Source organism: Coloeus monedula (genome assembly GCF_965178545.1).
Source record: "Coloeus monedula genome assembly, chromosome: 22".
Lineage (NCBI taxonomy): Eukaryota > Metazoa > Chordata > Aves > Passeriformes > Corvidae > Coloeus > Coloeus monedula.
Genome location: NC_138802.1, coordinates 3811623 through 3837079, shown reverse-complemented (window position 1 = coordinate 3837079; position 25457 = coordinate 3811623). Strand labels below are relative to the sequence as shown.

The 25457-nt window shown below is 55.9% G+C and overlaps 1 protein-coding gene across 7 annotated transcripts; it reads left to right on the top strand.

Moving 5' to 3' along the window:
* Nucleotides 1-53: 53 nt before the first annotated feature.
* CHD5 (chromodomain helicase DNA binding protein 5) lies at nt 54-23489 on the top strand. 7 transcript variants are annotated; one of them, XM_082295900.1, is made up of 42 exons: nt 54-162; nt 1255-1382; nt 4138-4317; nt 4767-4885; nt 5389-5627; nt 5986-6110; nt 7237-7360; nt 8756-8922; nt 9003-9221; nt 9732-9941; nt 10029-10240; nt 11208-11339; nt 11864-11972; nt 12270-12461; nt 12548-12748; nt 13122-13259; nt 13666-13787; nt 13973-14146; nt 14831-14972; nt 15173-15304; nt 15791-15908; nt 16355-16479; nt 16838-17069; nt 17147-17272; nt 17403-17575; nt 17733-17907; nt 18316-18408; nt 18805-18893; nt 19087-19220; nt 19436-19580; nt 19762-19921; nt 20047-20126; nt 20244-20370; nt 20685-20792; nt 21109-21246; nt 21496-21604; nt 21785-21917; nt 22110-22305; nt 22487-22647; nt 22738-22852; nt 22963-23013; nt 23260-23489. In XM_082295900.1, exons 1-41 carry the CDS (start codon nt 99-101, stop codon nt 22968-22970), a joined length of 5874 nt encoding a protein of 1957 aa, XP_082152026.1. In that variant the 5' UTR covers nt 54-98; the 3' UTR covers nt 22971-23013; nt 23260-23489. The 7 variants fall into 7 exon arrangements, with proteins under 7 accessions (XP_082152026.1, XP_082152025.1, XP_082152024.1 ...); XM_082295899.1 differs by having other exon boundaries at nt 84-162; nt 1252-1382; nt 23263-23489; XM_082295898.1 differs by having other exon boundaries at nt 84-162; nt 1252-1382.
* The last annotated feature ends 1968 nt before the right edge of the window (nt 23490-25457 follow it).

The window sequence follows — 25457 nt, the reverse complement described above, 5'->3', positions numbered from 1 at the left end:
CGCAGGGGGCGGGGCCGGCGCTCGCCATCTTGGCGCGGAGCGGCCGCGCCCGGCTCGGCCCCGGCGCTCGGCCCGGGGCGGGCGCTGCCCCGCCCGGCATGCGGGGCCCGGCGGCCGCCCGGGAGCTGCTGGACGACGCGGACAACGAGGAGGACGTGTCGGGTAGGCGGCGGCGGGCGGGAGGCACGGGCGGGGCAGTGGCATCGCTGCCCGGCTCGGTCCGGCCGTGCCACGGGCGATCCGCGCTCCCCGGACCGGCGGGGGCTGTGCCGGGTCCTCCCCAGTAGGTGGTTTTTCCCCCCGAGCGGTGCCTGGGGGCGGGCTGGTCCCCCGAGCTGGGCTTGATGCAGCGATGCCCGCCCTGCCAGACCTAAACCAGCACAGAGTGAGTCAGAGAATCATGGAATCACAGGGTGATTTTGGTTGGGAGGGATCTTAAAGACCATCCAGTTCCACCCCACTGCAATGGGCAGGGACACCCTTCCCTAGAGCAGGTTGCTTCAAGCCCCAGCCAGCCTGGTCTTGAACACTTCCAGGGATGGAGCATCCACAGCTTCTCTGGACAGCCTGTGCCAGGGTCTCACAGAAGTCGAGTGAGCAATATGTCCTGATGGCTCCGAGGTGGTGCTGTATGAGCTCAGAATTTAAAAATAAAGACACAGGACCAAAGCCGTGTGGACCCTGGCTGGGCTGCTGGGATGCACCGGGTTTGGGGAGTTAATGACAGGAAGGGGAGGTGTGTGCTAGCATCAGTGCCTCTGCCCAGGGCCGGGTCCCTGAGCTGGTGTGAGCAGCCCAGAACAACCTGGGAGCTGTGGCACCCTGGCACCCATTTTCCACATGGATCTTTCCTCTCCTCCACTCACTGCGTTTTTGTGAGCTCTGCCTGGGGATCAGAAAGGTAAAAGCCGAGTGCTCCCCCAGTGTCTGCAGGCCCAGGTTAGCAGGAGCAGCAGCACACGGGGTGTGCCCGTGCTCGTCTCCCGAGCGCGCAGTGTGGGCTGACCACACCTCCGTGCTGGCTGAGTGGCAGGAGGATCTGGGCATGGGAAGAGCTGGGGCTGGTGCTGCTGGGCAGGACCCTCGAGGGGCACCAGCGGGGCAGCTGCCAGCGTGAGGGTCTGCAGGAGAGGCCACAGAGCTCCGTGTCTCGTGGCCTGAAGCTGCTGCTCAGGTGTGTTCCTCTGATGGTGAGCACAGTGTCCTGTGCCTGTGCAGTCTTCCCACGTGAGCTGTCCCTTTTGTCCCCAGAAGAAGATGATGGGGTGCTGGAAGGATTGGATGAGTTTTTTGCAGAAGACCAAGTTGTGGTACCGAAAAAGAAGAAATCCAAGAAGCTGAAAGATGGCAAGGCTGCCAAAATCAAGAGGAGGAAGAAGGAGGTAACACTGCATTTTCTCACACTGGGCTGGGGCTCCTCAGTTGTGGGGCAGAGGCAGCAGCTCAGAGTGCTGCTGGCAAGCACCTCTTGGGTCTCTGTGGATGGAAAGAAGGGTCATTATCAGGGTTTTCCCTCACTGTGCAGGTACTCTCCCAGCCCTGGGAGATGACCCAGCACCAGGGCATGGTGCCTCTTGCCCAGCTTAACTGCTCAGGGGTGGCAGTGGTCTCTGGGGAACAGCTGGGGAGAAAAGGGATCTCCATGCCTCCTGGCAGTGATGCAGGTGCCTGCCCCACAGGAGCAGCTCGGCTCTCATGGGTACGTTGGTACCTGCAGCGGTACTGTCCAGCCCCTTGTGTTGAGTTCCTCCTGCCCATACCACAGTTCAGCATCCAGGGGACAGCAGTAAATCTTGCTGAAGTGTGCTGCACCAACACGGCATCTGGGGCTCATGTTCCCAAGGAAGGAGATGCAAACCACGAGACGCTGGGAGATGACTGGGGCAGAGCTTGGAGGTTTCTGTGGATACTGGTATTGGCCACACTCATTCCTGGTGTTTGCAAGTGAGATAGTCCAGGGGCCTCTAGGGCTTGGCACGTGGAAGGACTCTTGGGCCTTCTGTAGGAAAACAAAGGTGAGGATTTGTGTCCTCGAGGGTCAGGCCCTGAGGCTGCACTGGAGGTGTGCTGCTGGGTGGAGAAAGCTGACTGGCACTGCTCCCAGAGCCGTGTTGTGCCACACGGGCTCTGCCTCTCATTGTCTTGTGCCCAGACAGTGCTGGATGTGAGGAGAGGAGCAGACATCTTGTGTGCTGGCCCTTTTCCTGCCTAAATGTGGACAGGCTGCTGGGAAGAAAGGGCGAGTAGTGACGGTTCCTCAGCCCCCTACTTCCCCTGCTGTGACTGGGGAGAAGTCGCTCATCCAGCACAACTGGGCATGTCCTCCTCTTGCCAAGGCGGGGCTGGGTGTTGCTGATCTCCCCAAGAGAGCTGTAAACAGATCTGCTGGATGAGGTATCACATTGAAGTGCATGTGGTAATGGGTAGGAGTGTGATGAACTGCTGGTTTAAAGGCAGGTGATTCCATCCTGCACTGTCTCTTGCAGAAGTCGTGGCCCTGAGGAAGCTTGTTTCCATCGTGGCCATGGTGATGTTCTCTTTCTGCAGCTACCACACAAAGCTGGCTGGGGCTCTCTGCTCCCTCTACTTCTCCCATCGTTAGGGAGTTAGTTTTTTCCCTTTACTGTTTTCTGAGAGGGGGAAAATAAAAATAAAACACAACTCCAAGGTATTTTCACCTCTGCCCCTTTGCTGTCACTGCTGACCTGCCTGAGCCCTGCAGCTGTGTGTGCAGCTTGTGCTGAGCTTGGCTGCTGCTGCGCTGGGGGTGGGGAGGAAATAACAGGCTGAGAGCACTCCTGTTTATTAATTAATGCCTTGTGTGGGCAGCTCTAACCAACCTCGGTTCCACCTGTGGCCGACTGTCCCCTCATCTGTCAAATCCAGGGAGAAGCTGGTGCTGGCGCTGTTGGCACGAAGCAGCACCTAGGCTGCCCTTGGGGTCAGAGGGTAAAAGATAGAGGACCTTGAATGGGGCTTCCTTTTCCTGAACTTCTCAAGAGTTTAGGGGGCAGATGAGCCTTCCCCCTGCTAGAGGCGGGTGGGAGTGACGTGCAAGCCTTGGTGTGAGGCCAGTGCCTGTGCCCGCTGCAGTCGCCGGGCGCTATGGGGGCGCGGGGCAGGAGCGGTGCCACGCCGCACTGCCGCGGGAATTCGCCGGCTCCAGCCGCAGTGGAGCTCGCGGCGCCGCAGGAATCGGTGCTGCAACCCCCCGGAAAAAAATCCGCGCGGAACAGCCGGGCTGTGGTTGGAACCTCAGCGCAGGCAGATGAAGGTCCTTGGCAGGGAAGGCAGCGGAGAGGGAGATTCAACCTGTACTGCAGCAGTTCCCATGGAAACCAATTATCCTGTGCCCAATTCCAGCTGTTCCTAACCCCGCTGAAGGAGAGGCGCGGGCTGCTCCGAGCCGGGAGGGACCGGCCGGCCGCGATGGCCGCCGAGCCCCGGCAGCCCTGGGGATCAGCGCCCGGGGCCGGGGCGGTGGCTCCGGGCAGGAGGGGCCGGGGGCAGGAGGGGCGGAGGGAACCGGGATCGGGCCCGGGAAGCGCTGGCGGGGCCGGGCGCTGTCCCCTGTGCTGGCGGGGGTCGGTCCCTCCCGCCGAGCCCGCGAGCTTCTCGGTATTCCCGAGGGACGGGATGGCATCTAGGGGGACCTGGACAAGCGCGAGGAGGGGAACCTCATGCGGTTCAACAAAACCAAGTGCAGGTGCTGCACCTGGATCGCGGCAACCCCCGGTATCAATCCCGGCTGGGGATGAGCAGATCGAGAGCAGACCGGCTGAAAGGACTTGGGGGTGCTGGTTGGTGAGAGGCTGGACATGCCCTGCCCATGTGTGTTGGCAGCCCGGGAAGTCACCTGAGTGCACTGCCCAGCAGGCAGCCACGTTCCCTGGGATGGTAATTCTGTTACTGTCAGTGTTGTGGTCATGATCTCTCCCAGAAATAAACAGAAATACCCCCTGAGCAGTCCCGGCTCTTCCAGCACAATATAGCCATCGGAGCCTGCTCCTTTCTGACTGTCGGGAAGCAGAGTGCATCCATCTGCTGGAGATGGGAGGTTTCATGTGGCAGGGAGGGTTTGTGGGAGGAGAGCGAAGTGGGGGCAGGCTTGTTCTTCACTGCCCCTTCCTGTTTTAGGGGAGCAATGATGAAATGTCAGAAAATGAAGAGGAGATCGAGGAGAAATCAGAAAGTGAAGGGAGTGACTATTCTCCCAACAAAAAGAAGAAGAAAAAACTGAAAGACAAGAAGGAGAAAAAGCCAAAACGGAAGAAGAAGGATGAAGAGGAGGATGACAATGAGGATGGAAGTCTAAAGGTACAAATTACTCCTTTACTCCGAGCTGGTGCTAGTGCCTGAAGCCAGGCTTGGACAAGAGGAATTGGGAGTTTCATGAGAAGCTTGCCCTAGGTTTGGCAAGGATGAGATTGCAGGCGAATGACTGGGAGAGGAGAAGTTGTGTTTCCTTGGTGCTTATCTCATGTGCAGGGAGAAAGTGAGTCTCTTGGAGCTGTGAAACCTGCCAAGGCCTTGTATAGTGCTACATGGTGGGGAGCATTTGCATGGTGCCACGTTAATTTGTTTCTTGGGACTGCATGAAGCATTTGTTTGTTAAGCACTTGCATGTGGTGTTTCATAAATCCCAGAAACAAATCCCTGCATATCACTGACTAGGGAGATATGGAACACGTGAGAGACCCAGCCTTGTGCTGCTCATCTGCAGAGCCGTGGCTGTTTGCGTTAATGATGACTCTCTGAATCTCCAGGAGCCCAAGAGCTCAGCCCAGCTCATGGAGGAATGGGGCCTCGATGACGTAGATTACGTTTTCTCAGAAGAGGATTATCATACTCTGACGAATTACAAGGCTTTCAGCCAGTTCCTCAGGTAGGGGACTGTGGCCCTGGTGGTTGAGGTTTGGGCATTGCTCAGTCAGCAGATGAAGTTGTGAAGTTAATTCTGCATCTCCAGCTCCTTGTTGCTTCTTCCTCCCAGCTCAGTCCTCAGAACTCCATTTACTTGCAGGATTAACTGGAAACAGCTGAAGCATTTGTCTCTCCTGCTCTTCAAAGCGCAATATTTTGTGTGTGGTTATTTGAAAAGTTTGATGAGAAAAACAGTGTGTTAATGAATTTCTGCTTGTACCATGAGCCTTTCAGAGCACAGCAGGTATTTCAGGGAAGGGTGGTCTCTGAGGAGGTTTAGGTGTGCCCCCCCTTGCATATGTTTGCTTAAGGAAGCTCTGGTTTCTGCTGCCTCCCCATGAAACTGCTGCTGGAGGCACTGCTGCCACGTCTCTTGGGCTGAAGCACCAGCAAGGGAGGGCAGGAGCAGACACACAACACAACGCTGCTGTTAATACGTGGTTCTCCCTCTCCCCTGCCCTGCAGGCCTCTGATTGCCAAGAAGAACCCCAAGATCCCCATGTCCAAGATGATGACGGTGCTCGGTGCCAAGTGGCGAGAGTTCAGTGCCAACAACCCCTTCAAGGGCAGCTCGGCGGCGGCGGCTGCGGCAGCTGTGGCTGCAGCTGTGGAGACTGTCACCATCGCCCCGGCGCTCCCCGCCAGCCCCCAGCACTCTGCCCTGCCCACCGTCGTCAGGAAGGCCAAGACCAAGGAGGGGAAGGGTGGGTGCCACTTTTGGGGGGCTGCTCTTGCCAGCGATGTGCGGCTGCCGCTTTGCCAGCAGAGCAAACTTCAGCAAACAGGGGGGAAAGGGGGTGCCAGAGGGGTGTCTGCAGCTCCCGTTGCCCTTGCAGAGGTCCTTGAGAGGCATGTGGTTCATGAACCATGGCAGATTGAGCCTCTGGTTTTGCTGGATGTTTGGCAGTTTGTGGCAATTAATTCAGCTGAGCAGTAGTGGGAAAGGGAGGGATCTCCCTTTGTGCCATGTTCTGCCTTGGGAAGTTGCGGTTTCGCTGTGCTGGGGGGTGATTTGGGTGGCGATTGTTTGTAGAGTACCAAGCAAGTTTTCAATTTGTCCAGGTCCAGGTGTGCGGAAGAAAATCAAGGGCTCCAAAGATGGGAAGAAAAAAGGGAAGGGGAAAAAGATGGCAGGCTTGAAGTTCCGATTTGGAGGAATCCCCAGCAAAAGGAAAAAGGGCTCCTCTGTAAGTTTGCAGGGCTTTAGGTCTGGGAAATAAGTGCTGGGATAAGCCCTTGTTGGGGATGGCACAGCCACCCTGTGTCGGGGGTGTCACAGCCTCATTCGTGCCCCTCTGTGGGGCACCAGGCCCTGATCAGCACGTTCACTTGCAGCCGTGTCCAGGCTCAGATTTGTGAGACTCGTGTCTGGCCACAATTTTTGCTACAATCACATGACGCTGTTTACTTTCAGCAGTGCGGGTGGTAATGCCATCATTTCAGATTTCATTTGCAAAGGAATTCTTCAGGGCTTGCACTGCAGCTGAACCGTACATCACAGAGAATTCTGGGATGCTCTAATTGCATTAGCAGGGCCTGCCCATGGCAGCTGGAGTCCCGTGGCATCGCCCGGGATGCTGGAGCTGCCCAGCCAGAACGCACCGAGCTCTTCTCAACGCACCAGTATGGGGCATGTTTCAAGGAATTAACAGCATTTTAAAGAATAATTTCCTTAGATAACTAGTGGCTGGGAGTGGGGCTCTTCTAGGTGTTGATAATATTGGTCAAACCCCCTTAGTTCACTGTGTTGCAGCTCCTGCTCTAGTTCCCATAACACAACCTGTTTGCAAGCACCTCTCTGCGTTGAAGGCTGAAGTGCAGGAGCCACTCGTTGCTGCAGGTTTTCAATCATGTATCACAAAAAATTCATCCCGTGCTCTAGATCCACACATTCACCTTCCAGAGAGTCACAAAGAGCTCGGGCTGCCTTCTGCAGCTGGAGCCTGAGCACCTGGTTAGGAGTGTGCAGGCTGGGGATTTGCATGCTTGAGTCTCCTGAATAAGAATTCAGATGTATTATTTTGTTTTGACTCCATGGAATGCTGGGCCTGTTTGACTCCTTTCATGTTTTGGGAATGCCAAGTGTGAAGGCCTGCACGCATGGATGCAGGAGGGCTGGCACAGCTGAAATGGGTGTCGAGAGAGAGAGAGAGAGGGAGCAAAGTTCTGCCAAGTACTGGAAAAAGGGGCCTTTGGATGCACGGGGTGGGAGTATAGGGTTGTTCCTATCCAGGAGAACACAGTCCCAGCAATGGAATGACAGCTGGGATGCCAGCACTTGGACTGGGTGTGCTTTGCTTTTTCCCTCTGCAGAGCGAAGAGGAGGAACGGGAAGAATCCGACTTTGACAGCGCCAGCATCAACAGCTCCTCCATGCGCTCTGAGTGCTCGGCTGGCCTGGGGAAGAGAGGGAAGAAGAGGAAAAAGAAAAAGAGGAGTAGGCCATCCTTTGTACTCTGTTCCTATTCTCTTTGGATTTGCCTGTTCAGATGGTGCTTCCCTGGCCCGTGCAGCTCCGGGCTGTGTCTGGCACTGGCTCGGTGGGACAGGAGGTGCCTGTGCCTGTCTGTGTGAGTGGCGTGTGAGGTGCTCTCTTGGTGTCCAGGCCCTGCTGCTGGTGCACTTGTGCCTGCAAGGAAGTTTCAGAATTTGTGGGGTTTCCAGGGAAGTGATTTTCTGAGGAACAGCCCCTGGAGAGCTGTGGCTTGTGGCAAGCTCCCAGCAGAGCAGGGCAGGCTGTGGGTGAGACCGTGTGAAGATGGGAATGTTTTGTCTGGGTGAGGTGTGCAGTCAGGCAGAGGCAGGTGGCAGAGCTGTGGTAGTGATGCAGGGACAGGGAGGCATGTGAACCATGGTGGAAAGGATCTGTCAGGATCTGCCAGCGGCTGTGTGACCACATTTGTGTGCGTGTCCCTTCATCCCTTCTCAGGTGGATGCTGTTCCATGGCACCTCTGTCCTCGTGCTGCTCTGGAGAGCAGCCCCCTGTGCTGAGCACGTTGCCTTTCTGTCTTGTGTCCTTGTTTGGGATGAGATGTTTCAGATCCAGGCGCATCCTTTGGCTTCCTAGCTTTTCTGATGGATTTTTGCTTCCAAGAAATGGAAGGGTGGCTTCTGGGCTGGGGTTGAGAGTTAGGGTGTGACACTGGCCAGCCTCCCCATTGGTCAGCGAGGCTGGGTTGGCTGGCTGGCCCCATGTCTTGTGTGTGAAGGGCACTGCTTGTGGCTTGTTGCCCTTGTGAGGACCCTGGTGCTGGAGGTAGGCAGCTCCTGCTGCGTGCTGGAGGAGTGGAAGGTCGGAGTTCCGTGCCAGGAGTTTGTGGCAGAGCTGGGAATTGAGATGAGCCATTCCGGCACTTGCAAGGCCTTGTTCCTCTCCTCCTTGTCCCATCCATGCTGTGTTGAGAGTGCTCCTGCCTCTGTGCCAGGAGCCTCGAGGAAGAGCAGAGTAGTCCCAGGAGAGGAGACCTGTCCTTGGCCGTGTCACCCTTGCATGGTGCGTTTGCAGCTGTTGCTGGTGCCTGGGGAGGTTTCTCTGACCGGCCTCCCTTGCAACCTCTCCAGGTTCTGGCATTCTCCATTGAGAGCCTGAAGGAACCAAAGGATGATACAGTGTGGAGAGAGAAAGAGAGACAGAGGTGAGATGATGCTGTGTGCAAAGGTGAACTGTGGTGCTGAGGGACAGAGAGGTAGTGGGAATTAACAGGAGGGGTCTGAGGTGAAACGCTGTCCTTATTTCCTTAACTGTATGGTAGAGGAGCAAGTGTCGCATTCCCTCCGGGAGAGCCGGCTGCTCTGCCACCCCTCTGACTGTCACCTGTCCCTTGCTTGCAGGCGAAGAGGGAGACGGGTACGAGACGGACCACCAGGACTACTGTGAGGTGTGCCAGCAGGGCGGGGAGATCATCCTGTGCGACACCTGCCCCCGTGCCTACCACCTGGTCTGCCTGGACCCCGAGCTGGAGAAGGCCCCTGAGGGCAAGTGGAGCTGCCCCCACTGTGTGAGTGGGGTCGGGGCCCTGTGGGAGTGGGTGGCCTGCTGGTGGAAACTCCCGGTGTTACACTGGCTGTGCGTCTCCAGGAGAAGGAGGGCATCCAGTGGGAGCCAAAGGAGGAGGAGGAGGAGGAAGAGGATGGTGGCGAGGAGGAGGAGGATGACCACATGGAGTTCTGCCGGGTCTGTAAGGACGGAGGGGAGCTGCTGTGCTGTGACACCTGCCCATCCTCCTACCACCTCCACTGCCTGAACCCGCCGCTGCCAGAGATCCCAAACGGTGAATGGCTCTGCCCACGCTGTACAGTGAGTGTTACTAGCATTCCCATTCCTTGCTCTGTCCCTGCTCCCACACCTGCCTGGCCTGCCAGTGGCTCTTGTGGCTGCTCCTGCCCCTCACAGCCTTGCCCCAGGGATGGCCTCCTGCCCTCTGTTCCAAACCCCTCCCTGAGGAGTGTCGCTGACAGGTGCTTGAGCCTGAGGTCCCAGGGTGTCTCTGGTAGGCTCTGCTGCCACTGTGGTCTCCCTGTGGGTATTGCTGGCTGGCAGCTTCCTGGCCTGGTTCCTGATGGGATCTCAAGCCTTGTTTGATATGTGGCCTAAGGAGAGGGGCCTTTTCTGCCTGGTGGAAAGACCTGTCCCCATGGAGGATGCAGAAGTGTCACAGACACTTCTCGGGCACCCTGTGCTGGCTGCCGTCTACTCGGCATTGAGGGGCCCCTTCTGCCCCCCAGTTCCTTGCTCTAGCTCCCCTGGACCCTGACAGGGTCTCACCTTAAACTCGGTACTCTTGCCTGTTTGCTTCTGTATCCCCAGTGCCCTCCCTTGAAGGGCAAAGTCCAACGCATCCTGCACTGGGCCTGGAAGGAGCCACCGGCCGCCCCGCTCCCACCTGTGCTGCCCGCCGCGGACCCGGAGCTGGCTCTGCCCCCGCCCAAGGTGCTGGAGGGGATCCCGGAGCGCGAGTTCTTTGTGAAGTGGGCAGGCCTCTCCTACTGGCACTGCTCCTGGGTCAAGGAGCTGCAGGTGAGCCCACGTGGCATCGGTGTAGAGCCCCTGCCTGGCCCTCTGCCCCGCCGCCCACGGGCTGAGCGTGGCTCCCTCCTGCTGCAGCTGGAGCTGTACCACACCGTGATGTACCGCAACTACCAACGGAAGAATGACATGGATGAGCCACCAGCCTTCGACTACGGCTCTGGGGACGAGGACAGCCAGAGGGAGAAGCGGAAGAACAAGGACCCCCAGTATGCCAAGATGGAGGAGCGGTTCTACCGCTATGGCATCAAGCCTGAGTGGATGATGATCCACCGCATCCTGAACCACAGGTGAGGAGCCTGTGAGCCAGCCTTCTGCAGGGCCAAAACCTTGGGCTGGTGGAATTTCAGCCTCTGGCTTGTGCTGAGGTCTCTGTTGCCTTGGAGGTTTGCTCCAGGGGCGAAGCTGAGGCTGGAAGGGGATCCATGCTGCCTTGTTTTCATTTCTGCTATGTTGCACATTAAAAATAGAGTTATAGCCAATTTTCCCAAAGGTAGATGCACAGTGTTGTTCCACTCTTCCCAGTCATACTGTTTGGGTCCTCTTAGAGCCTAATTATTCTGTAAATTCTGATGCTGATGGGGATGGTGCTGAGGGGAAGAGTTGGAGCATGTGGCCAACTCCCTTACAGAACCTTTCCACTGACGTTTCTTTGCTGTGGAAGAAATTCCCTGTGAATGAAATGTGCTGCGCAGATGGGCTGTGCATCGAGTGGCTGGAGACATGTTTTTGTTGAATTTCTTCATTTCAAGTGGCAGCTTGCTTGAAGTATCAAGCAGTAGCAGCAGCTCTGCTTGAAGGCTGCATGGCAGGAAAGAACTAAAGCTGCCTGTCTGATTTTCATGTGAGCTTTAGCTTGCCCACTAACAAGGCAGCAGGTTTCCCTGTAGGCACATAGTCAGACTTGGAAGTGGGTTTATTCTGATTGTAGTGTAAGCAGAACTTCCTAGAGCGGTGAATGCTGCAGGCGAGAGGGGAAGCACTGGTATCCATCCAGGCCTGGTGAAACAGGGAAATTAGGTTTGTCCAGTGGAATGGAAAAGCAGCCTGTAATGCTTAATGGTTTGACACACTCACAAATAGGCATTTCTGCTGGAAGTGTCGATACTTCATGTTTTCTACCTCAGCTTGGATGTCCTGGCCTGTAGGTGAAAGCAGAGGATGAAGCATCCAGCTCTGTGGAAGCAGGTCATGGTGAGCTGCTCCTGGGAGCCGGTGTAGCATTCACTGATCAGCTTTCTGTGCCCTGCGTTACAGCTTTGATAAAAAGGGAGACATCCATTACCTGATCAAGTGGAAGGACCTGCCCTATGACCAGTGCACCTGGGAGATCGATGACATAGACATCCCCTACTACGAGAACCTCAAACTCCTCTACTGGAACCACAGGTATGAGCCCATGGGCAGTGGAGCTGGGGGAGCCGGGCAGAGCCAGGGCAGCCTGAGTGGGTGTTTGGGACAAGGGGGACACAGAGATGCCCCCCTTTTTGAGCACACTGGCACTGCTCGCAGCGACTTCTCTTCAAAGAGCAGTGGCCCAGCACTGAGGAAGGCTGGCCCTCCTGATGTGCCATTTCAGGGCTGCTGGGCAATCCCACCTGCTCTTTTCCAGCCTGTGCTCCCCTTCCCTTGTGTCTGCACTGCTGTGACATTCATGGTCTCCATGGCCCTGCTGCCTGTCTGCTTTGGGGGAAAGCCACAGTACTCTGAGTTTGCTGTTCTTCATTCTGGAGACTGTTGTGTGGACTGTTGGGAGGGGAAAATCAATGCCCTGTGAATGCCCGTGCTAAATGGGCCAGAAGAGCTCCTGTGGGGAGAGGGGCAGTGGAGTGTGGGAGGTGTTTCTGTCCCTCGGCTCGGAGCTGAGAGAACAGTCACCTCCTGCCCTCCCTGACGTGTGCTGGCTGTCCCAGGGAGCTGATGCTGGGGGAGGACACACGCCCTCTGAAGAAGCTGAACAAGAAAGGGAAAAAGCTGAAAGAGGAGAAGCTGGAAAAGCCTCCAGAAACGCCTCTTGTGGATGTGAGTGAGTGGTGGGGACAGTATGGCAGCATGGGAACCCAGAGGGAGGGTGGGCTGTCTGCTGTTGTCCTGTGATGTTTTCCTCCTCTGGTTCCTTTGGGGACCCAGTTTGTTTTCACTGAAAATTCTGGGGTGGAGTTACTGTGAGGAGCCCGTGGGGCTGGGCTGTGCCAGGGACCGTGTCTGTGTCTCCTTTGGAGCTGTTGGATGTTACAAAGCTAAAGAGGGATGTGCTTGGGTGCAGGGGAAGGAGGGGCAGGTGGTTCTCAGTGCTCTGTGCCGTGGCTCTCCTTTCAGCCTACGGTGAAGTTTGACAAGCAGCCGTGGTACATCGATGCCACAGGAGGCACGCTGCACCCTTACCAGCTGGAAGGGCTGAACTGGCTGAGGTTCTCCTGGGCACAAGGGACAGATACAATCCTGGCTGATGAGATGGGGCTGGGGAAGACGGTGCAGACCATTGTGTTCTTGTACTCCCTGTACAAGGAGGTGAGTGTAAGCGCCCAGCAGTCCCCGAGGTGGCTGAGAGCTGCTGGGCACGGGGAGAGCAGCCTGGGCTCTGTCTCCCTGAGCAGGGCCACTCGAAAGGGCCGTACCTAGTCAGTGCCCCCCTCTCCACCATCATCAACTGGGAGCGTGAGTTTGAGATGTGGGCACCTGATTTCTACGTCGTGACCTACACGGGGGACAAGGAGAGCCGGTCGGTGATCCGGGAAAATGAGTTTTCCTTTGAAGACAACGCCATACGGAGTGGGAAGAAGGTCTTCCGGATGAAGGTGGGAGCTGAGTCTGTGCCTGCCCCATTGCTTTACCTGTCAGTAAGAAGGGGAGAGGAGAATTTGACCTGGAGAGGGAGGCTGGTTAGGTCCCTGCTCAGCTGTGTCCCACGGAGGGAAGCTGGCATTGTTTACAAATGCCTGAGATTTGTGATGAGCTTTACAGATTTCTGCCAGAGCTTTCTAATTTCTGTAGTCTCCTGCTTGGTTCTTGTGTTTGGGTGTTCTGCTGGCATGACTTGGCCCTGCTGTGGGCTCTGTGCCAGACAGTGCAGCCCCTCTCACCTTGGGTCATGTGCAGCAGCAGTGAAGGTGGAGGCTGTCCTGTTCCCTGCTCTCTTATCCCAGCTTTTCTCTCCCTCTGCTCCTCCAGAAGGAAGCCCAGATCAAGTTCCATGTCTTGCTCACGTCGTATGAGCTGATCACCATTGACCAGGCTGTGCTGGGCTCCATAGAGTGGGCCTGTCTGGTGGTGGATGAAGCACACAGGCTGAAGAACAACCAGTCCAAAGTAGGTGCCAGGCATTTGTGAGTGATTTTTTTTTTCTCTCTTTAACATTCTCTGGCATTAAAAGCCCTTCAACAGCAGGAGAGGCAGACAGTCCTTGGACAGGCTGTTGTGGAAGGGAATTGATCCCTCTCCTTCCTCTCCCCTTTACCTGAGGCTCAATGCAGCCTCCAGCCCCTGGGACATTCACACTGTCCCTGGTGCAGGAGGAGGCAAGTGGTGTGACACAGGGACACCCAGGATTGCTGCCTGTGCTCAGTGGGAGTGGCTGGGAGCAGGACATGCTGCACCCTGTCCTGCATGCCCATCGTGGGGGTCACTGCTCAGTCTCCATGTGCAGCCTGCAGAGTTCCACAGTGACACGTTGGTTCCTTGCAGTCCTTGTCACCCAAATTCATTTCTTTTCCAGTTCTTTAGAGTACTGAATAGCTACAAGATCGATTACAAGCTGCTTCTCACAGGGACTCCGCTCCAGAACAACTTGGAAGAGCTCTTCCACCTGCTCAATTTCCTGACTCCAGAGAGGTTTAAGTAAGTTGTGCTTACCTGGGCCATCGGGGTGGCTCCTCGCTCTGGCTTTGGTGCAGGCACATGAGCATTATCTCCTCATGTGCCTCGAGAGCTCTGCCCTGGTTTTTAAGTCATAAAGCAGCAAATCCCTTTGCTCTCACGTGCCCCTGTTGCTCAGTGCCATGGGGGTCTGGCTGCTTCCACAGCAACCTGGAGGGGTTCCTGGAGGAGTTTGCAGACATCTCAAAGGAGGACCAGATCAAAAAGCTCCATGACCTGCTGGGTCCCCACATGCTGCGGCGGCTCAAGGCCGATGTGTTCAAGAACATGCCGGCCAAGACGGAGCTGATCGTGCGAGTGGAGCTGAGCCAGATGCAGAAGTGAGTGATTCCAGTGCATTCCCCAGGGGTGTCTGGCTTCCCCTGACATGGTGAGGTGTTAGTGGGGATTGAGGGGTCAGAGGCACCCTGCTGGCTTGGGGCCTGCTGCAGGAAGAGTGGGAGCGCTTTGTGTCTCACCAAGGAGTGTGTTCCACGTGGTTAAACGGGGCTCTGTGCAGTCCTGGGGACATTGCAGGCTGGCAGTTTGGCTCTGCTGGTTCTGGGGGCACGGAGAAAACACTGGGGCTGAACCCCCTTCTTCCATTCCCGGCACCAGGACATGGCCTGTGCTGCTCGTGTGCCTGGGTCAGCCTGGAGCGTCGCTGCTGCCCCAGCTCTGGTTGTGCCAGGCTGACCTGTTCAGCTTCAGCGGCATCTCCTGCAGCTCAGGGCACCTGCAGGAAGGGCCTGTCGCTTCTTCCCAGTGTGGTGGGCAGGAGGGCTTGGCTGGCACCCAGCAGAGGTGGGTGGTGGAGGTGCTGTGCCCCCCACTCCATCCCACTGTTAGGGCTGTGATTCCCCCAGAGCACATAGCCCTGGGTGCTGAATTGCTTTTAAAACCCTCCAAATGTCCCTTTTGCATCCCCAGTGACGCTAGGGGGGTTTAATTCAGTGCCCTCCTGTTTGTGCCAGTCCCACACCTGCCCCAGCTGGCACGGTGTCTGTCCATCCCCTCTCCTGCAGGAAGTACTACAAATTCATACTGACAAGGAACTTCGAAGCCCTGAATTCGAAAGGTGGTGGGAACCAGGTCTCACTGCTCAACATCATGATGGACCTGAAGAAGTGCTGCAATCACCCATACCTGTTCCCTGTGGCAGCTGTGGTACGTCCCCTGCCTTTGCACCCTGGGACATGTCTCAGGCTGTTGGGTGGTGGCTGCTTCCATGACCCTGCTTTGGTTAATGCTGTGGGTTTCCATGAGAGGGGTTTCATACAAGGGCTTTGTTTTGGAAATGCAAGTGAAGTTCTCCATGAGGTTAACACGGGTTGTCCTTGTGGGCACTGACCACGCTGCCTTCACAGGAGGCCCCGGTGCTGCCCAATGGATCTTATGACGGGAATTCTTTGGTAAAATCTTCTGGGAAACTGATGCTGCTCCAAAAGATGCTGAAGAAGTTACGGGATGGGGGTCACAGAGTTCTGATCTTCTCGCAGGTGAGAGCAGGGAGAGAGAATAATAAATACATTTTTTTTAAGGAATTTTTAAAAATTATGTATGGGAAATTTGTGCTGGGAACAGACAGAGATAGGTGGAATAGCTGGTGGCAGCTTCTCCCCCAGGCAGCCATGGCAGTAACGGTGGAAGGGCCGTGTCCCAGCTCGCTCCTGAGGGAATGCCTGTCATGTTTAAGAGCTCTGTTAGCTGGGGATAGAAAGGAGACAACAGTCACGAGGCTCCTCTTCAGGGAGGGACAGTCAGACACGATTCCTTCCTGCTGGCAGAGTTGCCTGTAGAAGACGAGATGCCAGTGTTGCTCCTCTGGCAGCTGCCTTTTAGCTGTGCTTGCTTTGCTGACCACGCTGTGCCACCACCACCGTGGCTGCAGGCAAGGACCATGCCAGGGCAGGGCAGGTTCCCAGGGGAGACAGGGGGGTTTGGCCATGCAGACCCTCTCATGCCGAGGTTGCCTTGTCCTGTAGATGACAAAGATGCTGGATTTGCTGGAGGATTTCCTGGAGTACGAAGGCTACAAGTACGAGCGGATCGATGGGGGCATCACCGGCGGCCTGCGCCAGGAGGCCATCGACAGGTTCAATGGTACTTGCCTTCCTGCCTTTCTGATGGGTGGGCATGGGGGGGATGGCAGCGTGTGGCCAGCAGCAGGTTGTCTGCCAGTGGCCAGAGCTTGTGGCACACTCAGGTTTGGCTTCCTGGGCACAGTGGGGGCTGCTCGTATCGTGCTGTTAAGCCCTTGAGTTGGTTCCCACAAGGAACCCTGAGTGTGCCAGCAGCTGTTCAGCTGGAGGGGCTCCTGCCTTTCCCTTCAAGACTTCAGCAGATGACAGAGCTTCCCCTTTGCTCTGGAGCTGGGTTCTGCAGTGCTTGGTTCCCAGGGAGCGATGTGTTTTCACTCCTTGCCACCCCTGCCTCCTGCTTGTCAGCTTCGAGTGCCATTCTGTCCCTCCAAAATGGTGCTGCACCTCTCTGTGAGCCGTGCTCCTTTCTGTCTCACCTGTTCCCACCTCTGGGTTTGTCGTTCTCAGCTCCTGGGGCTCAGCAGTTCTGCTTCCTCCTCTCCACCCGCGCCGGTGGTCTGGGCATAAACCTTGCTACGGCCGACACTGTCATTATTTATGATTCTGACTGGAATCCCCACAATGACATCCAGGTTTCTGACTTTCCCTTTTCCTTCCTGTGTAGTAAGTACCTCTCTGGCTCTGCCCTCTCTTTGCACACCCTTACTGGGATTTCAGTATCTTCTCTGGAGAGCTGCTGACACTTTCTGCTGTGTTTGTGGGTGTTTCTGCTCAGCAGCCCCCTTCCTGCACCCTGTGGCCTCACCCCGGCCTCTCTGCAGTCTAGGGGAGACCTGACACATAAAACTGGCTCTCCCTGTGACATTCTCTCTTCTTCCTCATACTTGTCCTCAAATGGGTGCCCCTCATGCAGCTTGGAGGGTGAGAGGCATGGCCCTCTTGTCCAGCTGGCCCGGTGCCACGCTCGCCAGCTCCGTCCTCTGCCCACAGGCGTTCAGCAGAGCTCACCGCATCGGGCAGAACAAGAAGGTGATGATTTACCGCTTCGTGACCAGGGCCTCTGTGGAGGAGCGCATCACCCAGGTGGCCAAAAGGAAGATGATGCTCACCCACCTGGTGGTCCGCCCGGGGCTCGGCTCCAAGTCGGGCTCCATGACCAAGCAAGAGCTGGACGACATCCTCAAGTTTGGGACAGAAGAACTCTTCAAGGATGATGTGGAGGGTGAGGTGGGAATGCTCTGTGTGAGGCAGGGCCCTCTCTGATCTGCTGGGGCTCACTCTCCTCTCCCTGTGCCACAGGCATGGTGTCTCAGGGACAGCGGATTGCCGTGCCAGATGCTGTTACCCCTTTCTCAGACACGCTCTCAACAAAAGGGGGTGCAGCAACTCCTGGCATGAAAAAAAAGCATGGTGGCACCCCACCAGGTGTGTAACTCTTCCTTGCTGGGATGACTTGTCCTCCCTGTCCCCTCACCTCACCTGAGCTTGCCTGGCTCAGGAGTGGACTGTCCAGCACCCTGATCTGCACTGCCATTCCCCTCGCTTTGGTCTCCAGGTGACAATAAGGATGTGGATGACAGCAGTGTGATCCACTATGATGATGCTGCCATCTCTAAGCTTTTGGACCGAAACCAGGATGCGACTGATGACACGGAGCTGCAGAACATGAATGAGTATCTCAGCTCCTTTAAAGTGGCTCAGTATGTTGTGAGAGAAGAGGACGGTGTGGTAATGTGATCAGTATCACGTCTTACAATCACCCCTTTGTACATCCCTCCGTGTTCCCTCTGCTGCCTCTCCTGTCCCTGCGAGCGCTCGGCACGGGGCAGGACCCTCCCTGCTCTCTCTCTGTGACTGCTCGAGCCCCTTGTCTCTGGCTCTGCAGGAGGAGGTGGAACGTGAGATCATCAAGCAAGAGGAGAATGTGGACCCTGACTACTGGGAGAAGCTGCTGCGGCACCACTACGAGCAGCAGCAGGAAGATCTGGCCAGGAACCTGGGGAAAGGGAAGAGAATCCGCAAGCAGGTCAACTACAATGACACATCACAGGAGGACCAAGGTATGGCCACAGATGCTCAGCTCCTGGCTAGGCTCATGGGACAGAGCTGTCACTTGGTGTCTCTCTGCAGCTGGTAGATTGCCTGGATCTGCACTTCCCAGATTCCTAAACTTTCCAATGTAGAAATTTTCGAAGATTTTTTCTTTTCCTTTGTTGGTCTGTAAACTCTGGTTTTGCTGGAAGAATCTAGGAAAGAGATGTCTGTGGGCAAAATACTTCAAATTGGGTTTTTGCTGCATAACAGAATGCTAATTCTGTAAAACCTGAGGACATGATTTCCTGTTGCTCTGTCCCCCTCTCCTGCTGCCTGGCAGTGAATGTGTGTCATACCCACAAGCAGGCTCTGACCTGTCTAGCACATCCCTCCCAGGCAGGGTCTTCTAACCTGGCCTCCCTTGTGGTCTGCAGAGTGGCAGGACGAGCTCTCTGACAACCAGTCAGAGTATTCCATTGGCTCTGAGGATGAGGATGAAGACTTTGAAGAGAGGCCAGAAGGCCAGAGTGAGTTGATGTGTTTGATACTCCCTGGGATTTGGAAGCATCAGGAATGTCTGGGTTGGAGGGACTGGTGTGCCCAGGGCCTCTGTTGAGGGGACTGTGTCCCTGCTTTCTATCAGGTGAGGAGCTTTCCAGGGCAGGGAATGCAGCCAGCTTCTTCCTTGGCCTCTGCAGGACTGTGGTCTGGTCCGCCACGAGGACCAGGCATGGTTCCCCCCCTGCCTGGGAAGGGCAGAGGAGTGTCCTCGCCTGGGGAGTGGCTGGAAGGGACCCTGCAGCCTGGGCAGGTGGCTCTGGCAGGTTCTGCTCCCATCGGGAGGGAGGGCAGGAAGCCTGGGGCACATGAGGTGTCTTTCCTTGCTGCCTGGCCCTTCCATCACTGAGGCTGCTTGGCTGTAGGTGGCAGAAGACAATCCCGGAGACAGCTGAAGACTGACAGAGACAAACCTCTCCCTCCTTTGCTGGCAAGAGTTGGGGGGAACATCGAGGTGAGCCCCAGCCTCAGCCAGAGCATGGCCAATGCTGTCCTGCCCGGGCTGCCTGCGGGCTGGATCCATCTGTGCTGAATCACTGGGATGTTAGTCCTGGTCCAGCAATGCCTGTCACAGCTGTGAGGCTCCAGGATGCCACATGCTGCTGAGGCCACTCTGTGATCCCAGTGATAACCTTCGCTTTGTGCAGGTTCTGGGCTTCAACGCCCGGCAGCGCAAGGCGTTCCTGAATGCCATCATGCGCTGGGGAATGCCGCCCCAGGATGCCTTCAACTCCCACTGGCTGGTCCGGGATCTGCGAGGGAAGAGCGAGAAGGAGTTCAGGTATGGAGGTCCTGGCAGGCAGGCAGGGTGGGGAGCCTGCACCCCTTCACTGTGGGCTCTTTTTGAGGAGGCAGTGTCTGTTTCATCGAGATGGCATCTCTTGTTCTCTTCCTGGGTGTGAGACTTCCCTCACCCATGGGTGACAGGGGACCATGGGCGTGCTGGGTTGAGCAGGGAGGCCGCGGGCCAGGACTGAGGTCTGGCTTCCCTGGCAGGGCGTACGTCTCTCTCTTCATGAGACACTTGTGTGAGCCCGGGGCAGACGGCGCCGAAACCTTTGCGGACGGCGTTCCCCGGGAAGGGCTGTCGCGCCAGCACGTGCTGACTCGCATCGGGGTCATGTCACTAGTAAGGAAGAAGGTGGGTGAGTAAGATTATGAATGGGCCATTTCAGGAATGTTCTGGAGACTTTCCCAGTTGGGTGGGTGCAGCAGTCCTGCCACTTGGTCACTCTGGGTGAGCAGCCTGGACATGCCCACTCCATGGCAGCAGCTGGGAATGTCCCTGCACTTTTTGACCTGATGATGTGTGTCTGGCCCAGGTCCAGGAGTTCGAGCATGTCAATGGGAAGTACAGCACCCCAGACCTGGTTCTTGAGGGCCCGGAGAGCAAGAGATCCAGTGAGGTTGTGTCTTCAGATCCCAACACGCCTGTCCCGGCCAGCCCAGCACACACACACACGGGACCAGGGGCCCTTGCAGGTATCCAGGGGGTCGTGGCTGGCATCTGGCTTGGGAGGGAGCTGGATGAAGACACTAGAAGGTTTTGCAGGTGCTTGGCCCATCAGGCCCTGTTCAACAACTTCTTGGCTTTGCTCTTCCTACAGACAAAATAGAAGCACAACTGGGGTTCCATGAGGAAAAGGACCCGGTGGAGCAGAAGCCCAGAAAGGTGATTGACAGCCAGGTGAGGTGGCTTTGTTCAGCATCTCCTCCAGGAAGCTTCCCCTGGTCTGCCTGGGAACTTGGGGTGCTCCCTAGGGAAGGGAGGGCCGCTGATCTGGAATGGGTGCTTGGCATTTAGGTGCCTGCAAGTGCCGAGGTGGAGAGCGAAGAGCACCCGGAGAGCTGTGACAGCAAGGAGAGGCCAAGGGAAGAGAAGCAAGAGGATTGTGAAAAGGCTGAGCCTTCTTCTGAGCCCCTGGTGAAAGGTGAGGCTGTGGCTCTTCTCTGTGTCGCTATGGGAAACCTGAATGTCACAAAGTCCTGCAGAAATTCTTGAAAAAACAGGTTGTAAATTGCATGAAATGGTGATCTTGGGGGGCATTCGTTCCTCCAGATGTCTCAAGGAAGAGGGAAAACTAAATACGTTTATTTGATAAAATGCAGAAGAATGTTCTGTTTGAAGTTTTTCAGTGCCTTGAACATACAAACAATACAGTTACTTTACCCTAAAAGGGAAAGTCTGTCTGGATAAGTAGGTTGTTCCCTACAGAGCATTTTCCATGTCAAGCATTTCTTGTAGGCCTGTTCCCTCCTGCCGACGAGGGGATTCAAGAGCAAGAGAAGCCTTTGGAGAAGGCGGAGTTGAGCAGCAGCCCAGGGAAGGGGGAGGATAAAGAAGTCAAACCAGGTGAGGCATGAGGCTTTGGAGAGAGAAGAGTGGGAAGAATTCCGGGAATGAGGCTGGTGCCTGGCACAGTGACAGAGTGTGCCCACAGGATGGTGGCAGTGATGCCATCAGCAGCAGCAGTGCTTGTGCTCAGGAGCCGTGAGTGGGAACAAGACCCTCTTGGGGTGGGCCCTGCCTGTGCTAACAATGGGACCTGCTGGGAGGGGTTGGTGGCTTTTGCAGCAGTGACTGGCTGTTGATGGGGCAGGGGTGGCACCAGTGTGTCTGGCGGTGGAGCACAATTAGACAGGGCCAATTCCTTGTGTTTGCCAAGCAGAGGATGGCAAGGAGGAGGAGAAGGAGCAAAGTGATGCCCAGCAAAATGGTGACAAAGAGGAAGAGGAGGAAGGAAAGAAGGATGACAGAAACATGAACTTCAGATTCATGTTCAACATTGCCGATGGTGGCTTCACAGGTAAGAGTGAGAGATGAGGTGTTGGCCTCTCATGCAAAGCTGCTGCAGAGGCTCTGAACCTATCCAAGGAATGTGACCCTTGTCATGGGCCATGGATGGGCTGGTGCTTTGCTGGCAGCAGCAGAGCTGGGTCTGCGCTGTGCCTGTGGCCCTGGGAGGTTCCATCGCTTGCCCTGCCCGCATGCTGTGCATTGACCCGCAGCCCGGCTGCCTGATCAGGCTGTCTCCCTTCTGCTTCTGCTTCCACAGAGCTGCACACGCTGTGGCAGAACGAGGAGAGGGCTGCCATGTCCTCTGGCAAGATCTATGACATCTGGCACCGCCGACACGACTACTGGCTGTTGGCAGGAATTGTCACGTACCCTTTGACCCGGCAGAGCAGGAGGCAGTGAAGCGAGAGAGGCCTCTCTGGGGTGTGGGAGCTGGGCTGGCGCTGCAGTAATGAGCAGGGAGGGGGCTTGGGGCCACGGTGTTGCTGTGGGGTGGTGGGCAGGCTGTTGGCTGGCTGGTTCTGCCCTTGACACTTCCCCCACACCAGTCACGGCTATGCCCGCTGGCAGGACATCCAGAATGACCCACGCTACGTGATCCTCAATGAGCCCTTCAAGTCGGAGATACACAAGGGGAACTACCTCGAGATGAAGAACAAGTTCCTTGCCCGGCGGTTCAAGGTGAGTGGCAGGTGAGGGCTGGTGAGTCCTTACTGGTGGGGGGACCAGAGCGGTGTCCCAAAGCCTGGAGGGGGTTTGCCAGCGCCTTCTGTGAGTGAAGTGGGGAGTGGACTTTGTGAGGGGCTCCATGGTTTATTGGTTTATAGTGGGGCAGGGTCTGGTCCTGAGTCCTTCCCTTCCTGCACCTCCCAGTTGCTGGAGCAGGCCCTGGTGATCGAGGAGCAGCTGCGGAGGGCGGCGTACCTCAACATGACCCAAGACCCCAGTCACCCGGCCATGGCGCTCAACGCGCGGCTGGCAGAAGTGGAGTGCCTTGCTGAGAGCCACCAGCACCTCTCCAAAGAGTCCCTGGCTGGGAACAAGCCTGCCAACGCTGTCCTGCACAAGGGTGCGTGCCTGCAGGGCTGGGGGAGTCTGCCCTGAGGCTAGGAAGGGTTCCCCACCCTGACCTGGGGAGCCTGGCCTGGAGATGTCCCCATTTTGTGTTCCCTCAGCCAGGAGCTGCCTGCTCCTCTCAGCTTGCTGGGTCTGGCAGGCGTCCCCCCAAGTACCTCCTGCTTTACTTGCAGTGCTGAACCAGCTCGAGGAGCTGCTGAGTGACATGAAGGCTGATGTGACACGCTTGCCCTCTATGCTGTCCCGCATCCCGCCCGTGGCTGCCCGGCTGCAGATGTCAGAGCGGAGCATCCTCAGCCGCCTGGCCACCCGTGGAGGGGATCCAGCTGCCCAGGTCTGTGGGGGCACAGAGCCCCTCACTGTGATGGTCATGGTCAGGTCAGGGCTGCAGGCCCATGTCTTTTCTCCCTCCTTGCGTCCCCAGGGCTCCTTTGGCTCCTCCCAGATCTTCAACAACAACTTTGGGCCAAATTTCCGTGGTCCTGGGCCAGGTGGGATTGTCAACTACAGCCAGATGCCTCTGGGACCCTATGTGACTGGTAGGTTGGGGTTTTACTCTTGGGCAGAGAAATTCAGAGGGTAGATTTGGGCTGTCCAGAAGTGCTGCCAAAGGACAGTAGTGAGCAAGGTGTTTCCTCTGTCACCACAGATATTTAGCAGTTCCCACGATTTTCCCCTGCAGCTCCCACTCCTAGCCGAGGTAAGGCTGTGCTTCCCGCTCTCTGTGCTCCATTTGCTGGGGAACGTGAAGGGGTGGGGGGCTAAATTGGAGGCTCCATTTTGCACTGCCCCTCCAGTGCCAGTGTCTGGCTGTGGCCTCTGACTCGAGTAGCCACAGTGGAGGTGGGAGCAGATCCTTCCTGCAGCCCTTCCCAGGTGCCTGAGGGGTTGGCATGTGGGGAGGGTCCAGATTTGGCTGATGGGTAGCCCTCCCCTCTTCTCCCAGCAGCCCTGGGGGACAGTCCCCGGTCCCTAGCCATGAGCCGCTGTCGCCAGAGGTCGGTGGGGAAATTGTGCCAGTGTTGCCTGCGTGGAAGACAAGCTGCCGCCGGCGCTGCCGGGCTGTCCCGCTCCCGCTTCAAGTGTGCTTCGCCTGCTGCGGCCCCCGTGGGAGCGGTGGGGCCGGGGTTTTGTGTCCGTGTACATTTTTTGCACTTTCTTATTGAAGACTTGAAGAGTTTGGGCAAGGTGGGTGGAGGGGAGGGAGGGAGGGAGGGCTGGAGTTGCGGTGTTTGTCTGGTTGTGTTGGCACGTTTGGGGGTGAGGGGAAGCCACTGCTGCCATGTCCCAGCCGGCTGTGCTCCCCAGCTTCCCCCTAAGGGCTGTCTCTGCATCCTCGTGGTGTTGGAGCAAGCCCACGCCTGCTGCTGCCCCGCTGGAATCCCGGGCACTGCTGTGGTGTGGCTGGGGATCCACATGTGCCGGGCTTGGGGCAGGCAGATGGAGGGGATGTGGGTGGGACAGAGGGGACAGCTGGAACTGGGATGGGGATACCTCGAGCGTGGTGACACCAGCAGCTGTAAGCAACGCCCCTGCATCCGCTTCGTGCTCTGTGCGTCCCGGTTTCTGTTCTGTGTTTTAATAAATCCTTTGGGAAGGATGCAGTGGAGTCTGGCAGGGGAAGGGATGGTGGGGCGGCCTTGGTGGGGCCTGGTCATGGTCTTGGTACCCCTGTTGTCCTGCACATGTGTCCACACACACACAGACGTGTCCACAGACACAGATGTCTGCACACACACACATGTACGCAGATGTGTGCGTGTCCACACACGTGTCCACGCACACATGGACACAGACATGAGAATGTTGTGTGTATCTGCACAGATACTGTAATCTCTGCATGAGTGCACATACATGTGCATATGTCTGTCACCCCCATACATGTATGTACCTCTTCATCTATAGCATGTGTAGATCTGTGTACACACACGTGTAGATATACACAGAACTGTAAGTTTTAGATCTATATGTATGCATATAAATCTTTATGTGAGTATACACGGCTATAAATATTGATTTATTTAGGTACTGCTATGTGGGTGTGTATCTGCATACACATCTGTATATTATATGTCTGTATAATGTATTTGTGGTTTTAATACGTGTGTATTTATGTACACACATACTTGTGTGTATGTAGACACAGCTCTGGGTAGATAACATATATACGTCTGTATGTGGTATGGGTGTATAGATATATATTTACAGAGGTGTATATACACATACATGTATCTGTGTATGTACAAATACACATAAATGTGTATTTGTAATTTGAACATATGCACATGCATACACATACATGTGTAGATATATCTATATATCTACACATCTCTATATCTCCATATCTGTATCTCTGTATGGCTATATAGGTGTATTGGTCTGTGTGTATATGTACAGACACATATGTATTTGTAATGTTTATATATTTATACATAAGGGTAGGTGTAGGTAAAGGTGTATAGCTGTCCTAGACATAGTATACATGTGTATATACACACAGACATGTATTTGTCATTTCACACATATAGATGAGTGTATATGTTTCTGTTTGCTCACAAACACTGATGTTCTGTAGACAGATGTACATGTATAGATAAAGCTGTATAGGTATAGCTGCAGGTAAATCCATGTACCTAAAGGTGTAGGGGTGTGGATGTGGGAGGTGTGCACACAGACTCTGAACCATATACAGAGGGGAGCTCTGATGTCATGAGTGGGTCAGGAGAGACCTCCCGTGTTTGTACACACACGTTTATGGTGGGGCTGTAGTTGCAGCCGTGGCTACAGAGCAGATAAACACATGTGCACTGTGCACAGAGCACACACACACTTCACAGACCTCTCACAGTGCTCTCACAGTGCACACAGCTCACACACGAAGTGCACAGAGCTCTCACAGTGAGCAGGGCTCACACACACACGGTGCAGAGCTCACAGAGTGCAAAGAGCTCTCACACAGTGCAGTCTTCACACACACGTAATACAGAGCTCAAACACACACAGTGCAGAGCTCATAGGCATGCCCAGAGTGCACAGTTCACACACAGAGCGCACAGAACTCTCATACACAGGGCACAGAGCTCACACAGTGCACAGAGCTCACACACTGCAGAGCTCACTGTGCAGATCTCACATACAGTGCAC